Here is a 13,389-nt window from a genome sequence, read left to right as displayed (position 1 = left end):
CAGAGCTGATTAGCTTAGTTTGCAAAATGCTTATTTGACAAAAGGCCTCTTAGAAAGTAGTGAATCCTCTGCACATAATAAAACAACCCATTTAATGGACTTCGGATATTAAAAACTTTAATGCCCAAACTGCCTAATGCACATTTCTGCAGCAGAACTTTCCTTCCGGAGAAGAAACATTTCATTTAGTTTTTAAATTAGTTATAAAGCAAGGCTGCTATCCAGCAAACATTATGCACATGAGCAGTTTTCAGGCAGAAGTGTGTGTGACTGGGCTCAACGGGATCATCACAGGCACACATACTCACGTGCATCTACAGGGGACGGCCATTATGGATGGTTTATAAATCATAGAATCATAGAATGGTTCGGGTTGGAAGGGACCTTAAAGATCATCTAGTTCCAGCCCCCCTGCCATGGGCAGGGACACCTCCCACTAGACCAGGCTGCTCAAAGCCCCATCCAGCCTGGCCTTGAACACCTCCAGGGATGGGGCATCCACAGCTTCCCTGGGCAACCTGTGCCAGTGTCTCACCACCCTCACAGTAAAGAATTTCTTCCTAATATCCAATATAAATCCCCCCTCTTTCAGTTTGAAACTGTTATCCCTTGACCTATCACTACGCTCCCTGATAAAGAGTCCCTCCCCATCTCTCCTGTAGGCCCCCTTCAGGTACTGGAAGGCTGCTATAAGATCTCCCTGGACCCTCGTCTTCTCCAGGCTGAACAACCCCAACTCTCTCAGCATGTCAAATGACAAGAAAAGGTTCCAGTTCACCAAAACAGGGGATCACTGCTGTCAGCGGCTCTTACGCAAGCACATATTCAAGCAAGCAAAGCATGTCTTTAAGTGTTTTACCAAATGAGGACAACCTTAAGCAAACATTATGCTGCTTTGCTGAATGTCTCTGTGAATAGCCAAGCACAGGAGCAGACACAGGGAGGTTACAGGTGTAAATGGTGCTGGGCAGGGGCTCAGGTCCATGAGCAAACAGTGGGTTTGGAAACCATGCTTTGGTCTCTGAGCCTCTATGCTGGATCACAAGTGTCCTTTCTCATCTTGGCTTTACTTCAAACCCAGCTGAGAGAACATCTTTTACATGGGTGCTTCCCAAGCAGTGGTCTGCAAACCAGCAAGAAACCACCGCAAAAAAAATCACCAGCAAACCCGGTTGTCAATGAAAACTGTCAAAGCAGCATGGACCGGATGGGTCTTGAATTTTCTTTCCCAGTAAAAAAAAAAGCTTTTCACTTTTAGGCTCCCAACAGGTCATTTGATCAATTTAGGTTGAGAAAAACTGTCTTTGACTGCTTTACCTCTTAGCAGAGGAACTGTGCCCTCTGTGGCTGAAGCATGCCAAGCCCAAGCCTGGTAGACGCTACTGAGACATCTGTACTGTAACGTTTCCCCAAGGACAAGAGCTACGTGTCTGCTTCCATCAAAGTCAAGGGCAACTTTCCTACTGATGTACTGACATTAGTAACAGCAGGAATGACCTGGTCTACAAATCTTCCTCAATTTAAACCATAAAACTGCTGCGGGACGTAAAGCAAAACTGTACCCTACGAGTACCTGTCTAAACAGCAATCTAGCACAGTAGGTAGAAACTTCCAATTTGTTTCCATCAGGCAGAAGTGCTGGATTTCTTTCTTTCTTTTTTAACCACTGCATATGCTAAATGTTGGTAAGGGGCAGAGCAGGGCAGGACAGTGTCCAGCTTCCTTTTAGTTCTGTCATGCAATGCAGTATTCAAGAAGCACAAGACAGTTTAAAACAATACTTAAAGCAGAAGAACCCCAACTTGTTAAGGAAAACCAGAAATTTAGTTTTGCTAGCGTTGCTTCACATATAAGCATTAAACAAACCAAAAACTTTCAAGATAGCCATGACGTCATTTAGAATGGAAAAATAACTTCTGATAGTGTAGCCCAAATGTTTGGTGGAATTAATACTGCTGATAAAAATTTATTTTCTGTATTAATTTCCACATATGAAACGTAAAATGTCTTTCCATACTGACTCCCGAACACTCCTTAGGAATTTTCTTAAAAAGTTTGCTTAGTCAGAGACCAAATTCGAAGCACACAGAAAGTGTCTGTCTCTTACGCTCTTTCTCACATCAACAAGGTTGCATTAGAAAAGTGAGAACACTTTTTTAACTGATAAAACTGAAGATGACAAGCTATTAGACCTTAAAATAGGACATTCTCGATTATTTATACAAACTGCTCAGAGCACTCCAGCAAACAGTTTCAATGTTTTTGAGTAATCATATACAGAGACAGTCTTTGAAGGTAGTGGCAATTACAATACTGGTAACACGGGCTGCTGCATATATACACACATATGTCTTAAAGGAAAGCACTGCAGTGTAAACTTAATACTTATATATGGAGTAAATTATTCTGAACTTTCAGTCGTAGACCAATTTCTGGAAAATTATTTTAAATTTCAGCTTATCTTTGGTCACTAAGGAAGCAGTTTTCTTATTTTGAAGACAGCTGAGAGCGGTAGGCTTGAAAACCAGCAACTACTACATCCAGATTATGAAAATCTGGAGATACATCACAACGTATCACTACAGAGTAGAAAGTAAAACTCTGAGACAAAAATTCAGAGAAAGCTCATTACAAAGGCCTGTCAGAAGCAGTGGCACTTTGATGTATACTTGAGATGTGCAGGAGCTTCCTTACAAACTGGCAGATTGGGGCGGTGTGGGTTGCCATACCACCAACAGTACAAGCAGCACCTTCTGCCCCTCTGGACCCACCAGGAACCCTGTGTCCAGCTTCTCATATGACCTCTGAATTGCCTACTGGGGTGAGACACGGTCTCTAGGGCTGCTGTGCCAGCAGCCCACACCCCACAAACAGGGTGATGACCTGGAAGGGAAGCAGGACCTGCCTGCAGATGTTCCACCATGTAGGTGAGTGGCTCTTCCCACTGGGTAACTGCTTAAAAATAGGCTCTTGCTGTCATCTAGGGGAAAAGATTTGGCTGGGCGGGGGTCCCTTACTGCCAGAGAGGCTTCACATAGGTAGAGAGATGGCTGCCTTCCTCTAGGCCAGATTTAGGAGATCAGTTTCCCCTTGAGTTGGGCAGGGCTTGCAGCATCTCACTCCACCTTTACACGTATGTGGGCAGTGCTGCTCTGAGCCTCCTGTGGTGTTTTTAGGGTGCACATCAGCTGTGTTCACTGATGGCTCATCACTTACTAAAACTGCATTCCCCCTGCAACAGGTGATGGCAGAGCGAATTCCTGCAGACTCATTTCCAAGCATTATCAAAAGATGAGGAAGAGCCACACCGGACATGGGGGTTCAAAGGCAGATGAGAACCCTGACTAATAAAGCTTAAGATGAAGGGGGAATCGTCAAAACTTCACTATATAAGAAGAAACAGGAAATTTCTGTGTTATCAATCAGGCTGTTGCAGGTCGTGGTTAGGAAGGTCTACACTTGCATGTCTGTAGCTCCTGCAACCTCAGAACCCCATCACTACTTGGTCCTGAGGGACTATAAGCAGCATAAATTATATGCGTGAAAATTTTCACTGAAAAATGCACTATTTTGTCCTAAAAAATATGAAAACTATGGAAGAAAATGTATGTCTTTCATGAGCAGAGACAACCTGCTGTTTGATCATCTCTGAAAAGTTGACAAAACTGCTTGTGCTGCTAGTGTAGCTGCAAATTAAGAGTGAAAAAAACAACCCCCACAAGCAGCAGTTTTGTCCCATTCAGGGAGCATCCGATCTGAACACCTCTCATTTTGCAGAAGGGCAAACTTTTCTTAATTACCGCAGTTAATTTTAAATCTTGGTAAAATACCAGTCATCGCAAGTTTGTGTCAAGTTTGCAATGCAGTGTTCTCCTTTCCTGCAAACTGTAAGCACACAAGAGTGGACAAAGCACATCAATACTATACCAGGCAAAAAAGAGTAAATGTTGAAAACTAACAGGCGCTGGCTGAGGTTGGGCCAAGACGGTGTGGTTTCCAGCTGAAGCCAAAATGGTGTCTGCTCTTACCTGGCCACCTGCAAAAATGATAGGTGCAGAGGCAGGTTTGGGACGGTAGGGGATGGTGGCACCTTTGGGTGGGGACTGCAGACAAAAACACAGAGCGATCAAAATGCAGAATGAAGCAGAACTCGTATTCAAAAAGTAAATAAAAAAATAAATTAATAAATCACTCCTTATCTCGGTCACCTCAGACAACAGGGCGTGCAGCTAACCCAGCCCAGCCCACACCACCCTGCCCTCCACCCCATCAGCCCAAAAGCAGGTTGGAGGCTGCCTGTCTGGGCTTCAAAGGCAAGAGCTGAGGTTCCACCCGCACAGCCGAAACAGGCAGTGCTGGCACTCGCGGCTTCATTACCGCCATCGTCGGATGAAGCTATGAAGCTTCATAAAGCATGTCAAGGCATTTCAGGAAACATGGGCACGATTTTTGCAATTTGTCAATGTTTTGGGAGAATCCGGCCTGCGCCCTCACTTTAAGACAGAGCATGTCTCCTGCTTATTGATCTTTCCCACAGCGCTGCACATCAAGGTTTCTTGTTTTACCAACTCAATTAAGTCATCCATACGATTGCAAATGACCAGCCTGATCCTGCCTTTGTCTGACTGACCTGGAAGGTTGGAGAAAAAACCTCCGGGCTACAGCAGGAGCATAACCACAGCCTTCATAACGCATGGGAAGAGAGTTTGTTCCCTGTAGCCCAAGGCAAGGACCCCACGGGAAAACCCCTGACCCAGGCTAACTTTGTCCTCCTAAATAAGGCACAAGCACCTCCCTGTAAAAAAGGCTTCAAACTGTCTGTGCAACACCCAGCAGAATGGTGCCCCGGTTTCAGTGCATTAACTACAACTAAAGAAGGTGACAATAATATCACTTCCGCTAATTAATGTCATATAATTAGCTATTTCATGTCAACGAAAGTCTTTGTTGCCAAATTAAATATATGCGGCAAATTAGAGCACATTTGTTTTTGAATGAATGTGTTGGATGAAGTTTGAAGAAGCAAACTGCAGTTGAGCCAGTGTCGTCTTAGTGCTGCTTGTGATTTCACATTAAAATTAAGTACTTACAATGTCCAAACTAGTTATTTAAAAAGTGGCTCTACCTACGGGAAAATAGGACTGTGTATCTTTTGAGAAGTGGCTTCTCATCTTCTTTAGCAAATCACTATTTATTCCACGAATGTCACTTGGACAATAGATTATAGACTGTATTCACAGAGCTGATAACTATTGCCATCATGTACTCAATCTCTAACAAATTATTATTAAAATAAATATTATTAATAGAAAATATTTTTTTTAATATTTTCTTTCTGTTCTCTTGCATTTTTATAAAAAAATTCCTTCCTGACAGTAGTGAAAACAAAATAAAGCAAGAGTCACTTTTCCCCAGTAAAACACGGGATTTATTAATTTTTATGCGGTGTGACTTTTTGATGCAAAGGCTGAGTGTCATTTCGATCCAATGCACACTTTTGAAGAGTCAATAGCCATCGTGCTGCCTAAACACTCCACTGTTCCTCACCTTTTTAAAGAATAACAGAACGGGAGGGTGTCAGAGATCATAATGACACAGCCCTCGATTAGACTTAAGTAAAAATCCAAACCAAACCAAAAAAAACACAGAAAATTTTCCAGCAGAAAATGCGATAAAAGCAGAGATGTTTCATGTTCCTTGTCAAAAATTATAGTTACAAAATATTTCATTTTGATTTGCTGAAATATTTTTTTTCAAACTTCCATTCAACTTAATCAGTTGAGAAAGGCACTTGCATGAAATTATGGGAATTTTCAGCGAGGGTTGAAATGCCCAGATTTTTATATGAATTAATTTTGTATCATTTAATCTAAGAGCTAAAATACAGCCGTCCAAATGAAACATTCTGGCCTTATGCAATGACCTGGATCTAAGGAAGCAAAAAGTCCTGATGCATCTGAATTACGCTAGTCAGATTACTTCTATTTAAAACAAGACCTAGATGGTTTCTGACCTATTCTGCATCAGAATAAAATGCTTTTCCCTCCGAACAGGCTGCAGCTCCACGCTGGACGTGGTTTATTATTTGACAGTGTCATGATAGCCCTGGTCTTTGATGGCTAAACCCTTCTGCAAGAGGCTCTCAAGCACCAGGAAAGGCACAGTCTAACAGAGCCCTCTTGAAATCCCTGGCACGGGAAGGGCAGGTGGCACCTCTGGGGAACCCAGGGCACTTGAAAACTGTGTGTCTGAGCATCTCCCGAGCGAGGGGTGGTAAAGCCAAGCACTCACTCACCTCCAGCATAACCACGCATATTTGTTTCACGCATTGGATGATGGCGTCGGGAGTGCCGGATATAGTGACTGCGCGCTCCGTGGAGTTTGGCAACATGTCCCCCGCGACCTGCACCTGGGCTCCTGTGGACTTGAGCAGAGACAAAGCAAAGAGAGCGTCACCGTCGGGCAGGTAACCCCTCAGAAGGCCAGTCAGGTGCCTCTCGAAACCCAGTGATGTCCTGATGTGTTGGAGGGGATGCGCCTCTAAACTATTTTGTCTTTTCTTTGCTAGATACATGATAGAGTGCGTATGCAAATTCGTGCCCAGACAGGATAATTAGGGTCTGGCAGGACATGGATTTGCCTGTCCAAGCCAATTTGCAAACACTCCCACCCATCCTAGGAAGATTAGTCCTCAGTAGGAATCAAAAAAAACAAAGGGAAAAAAGTGCTGATAACCGAAGACGGTCTGCTAATCAAATGAGTGGCAGATAAATGGTTCTTTACTCCACAGATGGCTGACTTGTGTCTCTGGATGAAATCCGGGGCTGCCTTGTCCTCTGGAATATCTCAGGATGGTACAGAAGCACTTCTAAATTATAATTAGTGTTGATTAAATATATGCACATCACCAACTCATTAATGAACCCAAGGAGGTAATGAGCTATTTTTTTGTTTGTTTTGTGTTTTGTTTTGTTTTGTTTTTTTAATTTGATCTTTGCACTAATGTATCTTAGGTAACAAAAAAAAAAGCAAACAAAACAATGAAAGAAAAAACACATGAGGCTAAACCAATCCTGGTACTATTTCACAAACATCTTGAAAGGGCCCTTCAGTCAACAGAAAGAACCCCAGGCATTTCATGTTGAGTTAACACTTTCACATATTACAAACAAAATCTACTCCTGACTGTTACTGCAATGCAATATTTCGGGCTTTTGAAAAAAAGTATTTTCAGTAACCATTGACTTTGTGTCAGTCTGCAAGGAGTTAATTTGTTTTCCTGCTGGTCACATACAACACATGTTATTCTTCTTTCCAAAGACTGATTAAATTACTGATTGCATCTTCTGTTCACCAGTGCTGTTTAAGGCCAGAATATCAATTCTTTGCTCTGTAATAGGCTTTGGAATTTTGCCATAATTTGATCAATCAGCCATGCTTTTCTTTTCTTTTCTTTCTTTTTTTTTTTTTTTGGTAATCTTATCTTGAAAATAGTACAGCGACCCTACATGTTGTTCCTGGGTACATGACTGAACACAAAAGACCATCCCTCGTGCAATTGCTGCTCAGTGTGTTGAGTGATGATGAAATTAGACTTCATCTCAAGATGGATCCTCCTTTTTTTCTGTTTGATCATGTTTGCCATCTAACGTACAGTTCTGGGTATCCGTACATCTAGCATAAAACACTCTGCCAAATACTGCAGTTATTTATGCATTTGCTTCCACTGCCGATCTTGTTTATTCTTTGACTATGGTCATAATCCAGCAACTTAAAAACAAGCAGTATTTTGTTGATCACCCTTATGCTTAAGAAAATGGGCAGTGTGACTTCTCGCTACATTAGCCTATCGAAACACCTATTTGGCCAAACACTATCCTCTTACTTCCTTGTAGTAGACTAGTAGGTAATTGCTTCTGAAACTATGCTCACCAGAATAATCACTTCAGTCATTTAATGTACACAGACCAATCTCACCTTTAAAAACCTATGTCCTAAATGCACCCACTCAGTGCTCTGGATGAGGTTACCGGTATTTAAAATAAAATCCAAGGTATTGACAGCTGTAAAACCTGGAGCTAAGCACTCACCAGCACAAGGTTCACACTCACACTTGCTCCTATTTTAACACAACTAAGAAATGAGCTGGATTCCAGCTGCCTGACAGTTCTCATGGACAACTACAAGATCTGGAGGACCAAGAGAAATCATGTCTCATGGCTGAAGTCGCCTTCGACCGTGTGCTCTGACAATAGCTCTGCCTTCTCCAGTGGAAAGGCTTTAGCCTGGCTTCGCCTGCTGCCTGCTCGGGCAAGAGCGTGGCTTGGCTTTCTCATTCACCCAGACATGAATGGCTGCAAACACCGACAGTCCGGTGGCCATCCAAAATCTAAGCCAGAAATGGCCCATGCGTAAGGCAAAATGAACACCTTCCTTCCATCCAGGAAATGTACTTCAACACACAAGTGTCTTCTCCCATCCATACAAAGTCCTCTGACAAAGCTTTTTTAGGGATTAAAGAAAAAAAGAGGGAGGGTTTCCTATGACCCTAACATCTGCACAGAAATAATGTTTTCTTCCCCTCAGTATCATCAAATAAGTCCTTTCTCCCACATCTCAAGAGCTGGTTTGACCACAAGGACTACTGAGAGGCATAGCTCCCAGACTCTTCGATGCAAAATAAAGCAACAGCATTCCAAGGGAAAAAAAAATATCTGATTTGTAATTGCCTTTTATTTGCAGGTCTCATCAAGCGCAGAGACCCCTTCAAATGTCAGGGCTTGGAATTGTTTTTCTGCGAGTTTACGGCCTATGCGTGTTTTCATGAACACAGTTTACAAAGCAAGAGGCACATGGAAGAACAACAAGCTGTTTGCTTGCCAAACTCTGAAATGGCTTTTGGCAGCTCTGTCAGCTACTGGAAGCCGTACACGCTGCTTTTACTTCCCTGTTCGCAAGGAAAGAAAAGACCCTTTCAGCGGCAGTCTTCAGAGGGAACTTTCTTAAAAGCTCCTGGGACAATCAAATTTGAATCCAAACGAAATAATTTGGAAGAACTTGAAAGTCAACAGGATAAGACCCCTGACTGTTCCCTGTGCTCACCTTTCCTTCCAAGGCTACCATAAACTAACATTTCATAGCAAAGTCTGGACATATAATTTTGATCAAAGCATTCTCCACTCCTACTTGACATTTGGTCAAATTATCTTTGGCAGAAAAACATCTGATAACTTTTTTTCATGTTTGAAATGAAACTTAAAAGCTTAATTAAACCTACTGCCTTGAATCTATATTTTAGATAAAAAAGGAAGTTTCAATTTGGTAGAACCTGTCAAAAGCTTCTGTTTTGACATGGTCAAATGAAAAAAAAGGATCAGCATGTTATCTTGACATTCAACATCTCATCCCATGTTGGGATGAATACAAATGTAGAAGGAGTACTGTTGCTTTCTCCAGAATAAAAATCCATTTTTCTTAAATGTTCTATTCAGATTTTCTCAACACAACTGAGCACGTACCTAATTTTCTTGTTTGACTGATTACAAACATTGGATCCTTGGCTTGGCATCTGCTATTTTGTTACAGTCATGCACAGAAGAATTAAAACTGGCACCATATGATGATTATTGCATTTTTTACAGGTTAGAGGAAAAAGTGGCCGCTAGCACAGCACTTTGAATGAATATCTTTAGATAAAGTCTGGATTAAAAAAAAATCAATACGTGTTTGGAATACAAGAAATCAAGTTACCTGTGGCACAGTGAGATTAGGGAGATCTAATACAGGAAAGGAGTATGAAAATCAAATGTTTCTAAAAAGCAGATCAAGCATTTGGTCCACTAAACTGGACTCCCCATTGCTACTTTCTCTACAGGTCTTTCTCTAGCTGCAAGGGTGGTATCTAATTTGGAAATGGCTGCGATGGTCCGACTCAGGATCACCTGAATACTGCTGGGAAGGGGGCTGTGCCTGAAGAGAAACCAGACGAGCCATTTCTGTCACTAAACTGTTGCTTTGCTAAATTGTGCCTCAAAGACTAATACCTTGTAAAGCTGTTTCTTTAGTTCACATACGGTCTTTAGCTTCAAGGAAGGTAGAAGGGTACAGCTGTTCTGGACCCCTGCTTCCCCCAGAGGAAGGCTTTTCCAGGCTTTTCACTCAGCACACAGAATCACGGAATGGTGTGGGTTGGAAGGGACCTTAAAGGTCATGTAGTTCCATCCCCCCTGCCATGGGCAGGGACACCTCCCACTAGACCAGGCTGCTCAAAGCCCCATCCAGCCTGGCCTTGAACACTTCCAGGGATGGGGCATCCACAGCTTCCCTGGGCAACCTGTTCCAGTGCCTCACCACCCTCACAGTAAAGAATTTCTTCCTAATATCCAATATAGATCCCCCCTCTTTCAGTTTGAAACTGTTACCCCTTGTCCTGTCATTACACTCCCTGATAAAGAGTCCCTCCCCATCTCTCCTGTAGGCCCCCTTCGGGTACTGGAAGGCTGCTATAAGGTCTCCCCGGCACCTTCTCTTCTCCAGGCTGAACAGCCCATGCTCCTGTTTGTGCGATGAGCGAAGCGCCATGGATGATGCTGGCAGGGCACACTGTTTTAAACGGCTGCGGTAGGACACCGAGCTAGCCAGGGTTCCTGGCAGACATCCCAAAACTTACCTCCCTGATTTCCTTGATTTTGGAACCTCCTTTTCCTATAAGGGATCCACACTGACTTGCCGGGACGACGAGCCGCAGCGTTACCGGGGGTTTGCTTGTCACCGTGCTGTTTGTCATTGAAGTGTTTATGTCCTGCAATCACAATGTCAGTGAGAATTAGTGGAGGATCTGTCATTCCTGGAAAGCACTGAAGGGCTCGGAGTAAACACCCGAGCTGTTCCTGGAGACCTAGGGAGTAATGTAACCTGTGTCCATGTACCTCATTATCCAATGAGACTACACTGTACGTTCTCATGAGCATTTCAATATACTACTTGTTGCAAGGTTTACACTGTTTTAAATGTATTTCGTCTGTTCAAAATCTTCCAGGCAAGACAAAACAATCCCTCTAAAGTCTTTATCACAGAGGAAAGGATAAAGCTTATCTTCCCCCTGATCGATGGGATGCTGTTGCGAGCTCTTAGGATGGCAAAGAAAAGCCACAAGCTGCAGGGCACCTGTCCAACAGCTCGTGAGAATCTCAATTTGCCAACACTAGCTGTGAGCGGAAAGGACCATCTTATCCGTCTGTGAGGTGGCACGGCACAGCTATTACACCCTTCACGGAAACGCTACCCAAAAAGATTCGGGCAGGAATGAGGGCAAACATGCATTTCATATTCATTTAACTCATTTATGATGCAACAAGAGTTCCAGCAGACAGAACTGATGTGATTCCCTACATTCTTGCTTATCAACACTACTGCTTGTTAAAAAAATAAATAAATTGCCTATACTGTGTGGTCAGGACCTCAAATTAAAAAAAAAAAAAAAAAAAAGAGAAAAAGTACTTTAAACAACTCTGCATGCCTTGCTGAACCGGCATGGAAGCTCAGTGACCCCAGCACTGATTCCTACAGCACCTCTGCATTTCTGACGGCAGCATTCTTGCATCCAATAAATGGCTCCGTGCGACCTTGCTTGGCTTCAAAGAAGAGAAAAAAATCCTGAACGGAATGAGGCATTGCTGCACGCCACAAGACAGCTATCAAATCATTCCTCTGCCAGCCAGTAACTCATATTTTGTTTAGTCCCCATGTCAGTGAGAGATTGCAATCCAAAATGAAGTGAAAGGGATAACTGATTTTTGCAGCACCCATGTATCTGAAATAAACCCCAAGTCATGCCGATTTTTCAGCCGGATGATGCCATCTCACTCTGTCATGTTTCTGTCAGGTGGAGGCACACAATCATCCACATGTAGGTAAAGAACCCCTCTTCAGCCACCCAGCAGAACCCTGATAATGTCTCCCACTTCCATAGCATATCTGGCCTGTCCTGAAAGCTTTCACTGCACTTATCGCTTTCAAAAGCACTTCACAAAAATTGGAAGCCACTATTCTCTTTATTTTTTCCTCATCGTTTAAAAAGAGCAAAACATAAAAATGCAGGCTCATCAGCACACCTGTAGCGGTACCATTCCAGCTTAAAAACACAACAAAAGAGAAATGAATGGAGAGAAATCCCCTCCAAAACTGCAGGCTCCCAAGTAGGGTTGGCTGGGAACTTTCTCATGGAACAGCCGTCTTTCAAACTGGGAGATTCCTGTTTCTTTCCCCTCTTACTGCCTGTGGCACTGCATCCATTTCCTCGGGGCTCTGGCAGACACTAGAGCTGGAGCTTGTGTGGCTTTCTGCCCGCTTGCCCGGGCTGCTGCTCGGCCAGCATGGGCCGACTGGGAGCTGGAAGTGGTGGGAGAACCAGCTCCCAGTGTTGAAACCTTGCAGCATCCTTAGCTCCTGGCACCCCAGAGTCACAGTGTCTAAGGCTTCCCAAGGCACGCAAGCCTGGCAGCTCAGAAACCTACCAAACCTCCGGGGAAAAACGTATCAAAATTCTTCTTTCCTGGTTTCTAAATGAAACGTTAAACCCGCCAATATTCACAGCAAGTATGACAAGTCTGTGAGGCGGCTCCTCACTTGGTCATGACCACCCACAAGATTTACCTTAGTTGTAGCAGCAGGAGTTAGTATTTGTCAAAAAGGCATCATCTCAGCTGCTTTTGTCACCTTGCCTTTATGTGCTCCTTATTTCTAAAGCTGAGTAATTTCTTCATAAGCGTTTGCAAATGAACAAAAATTTTGCCAAACTTATTTCTTTGGAGAAAGTCTGACCGCTGAGCTCTGCCTGCTGGTTTTCCAGCACTTAATTACCACTTGCTTCCAGTAGATTATGCATATTTATACCCAAAACCAGAGCCGCCCCACTCACCAGTGAAATTACAGCTGCATTTCTTGGGTCTCAGCCTCCAGTCTGGAAATGACTGCTCTAAATTGTCCTCTCCAGCAGTGGTCTGCCTGGGTTAGTGCCATTTTTTTAACAACTCTCTTTTTCCTCTATGGTGAATACTTTAGTTGTTTATGTAATTACCTACCTAGCTTGTACATTCATCATCAGGCTGCTAGAAAATCAACTTTGATTAGGAAGGTTGTCAAAGCAGAGTGATACAAGGCTGCGGAGCAACCTCACAGAGAACACTCCTCCAGATCTTCGTTTTTTTCTGTCTGATGCGTTTTGAGATTTTTGCTAACGTTAGAAAAGCATTCCAGGGCTCCCATGTCTTCCTAGACCTGCTTATCCCCAGCTATATAACTGTAGGGTTGAAATTCAGGGTTCAAGGGCTTCCTGTCAAAATGCTTCACGTGGGCACGCAAAACAAATACCAAAACAATCCCTCAAAG

At 43.2% G+C, this 13,389-nt stretch overlaps 1 protein-coding gene across 36 annotated transcripts in view; it reads right to left on the bottom strand.

Annotated features, from left to right (window-relative positions):
- The window catches only part of LOC141739324 (poly(rC)-binding protein 3-like), a 539,898-nt gene that overhangs the window by 34,119 nt on the left and 492,390 nt on the right, over window positions 1-13,389 (bottom strand). For 34 of the 36 annotated variants that reach the window (XM_074576357.1, XM_074576359.1, XM_074576355.1 and 31 more), the window contains 3 exons: window positions 10,670-10,801; window positions 6,296-6,424; window positions 3,960-4,103 (listed from right to left, as the gene is read on the bottom strand). In XM_074576357.1, the coding sequence (XP_074432458.1) occupies window positions 3,960-4,103; window positions 6,296-6,424; window positions 10,670-10,801 (405 nt within the window). The remainder of the gene's footprint in view (window positions 1-3,959; window positions 4,104-6,295; window positions 6,425-10,669; window positions 10,802-13,389) is intronic. The other 2 variants (XM_074576368.1, XM_074576393.1) reach the window with 1 other exon arrangement.

Source organism: Larus michahellis, chromosome 2 (genome assembly GCF_964199755.1).
Source record: "Larus michahellis chromosome 2, bLarMic1.1, whole genome shotgun sequence".
Taxonomy (NCBI): domain Eukaryota; kingdom Metazoa; phylum Chordata; class Aves; order Charadriiformes; family Laridae; genus Larus; species Larus michahellis.
Note: the sequence above shows the minus strand (reverse complement) of the source record. Positions and strands in the feature narration are given on the sequence as shown.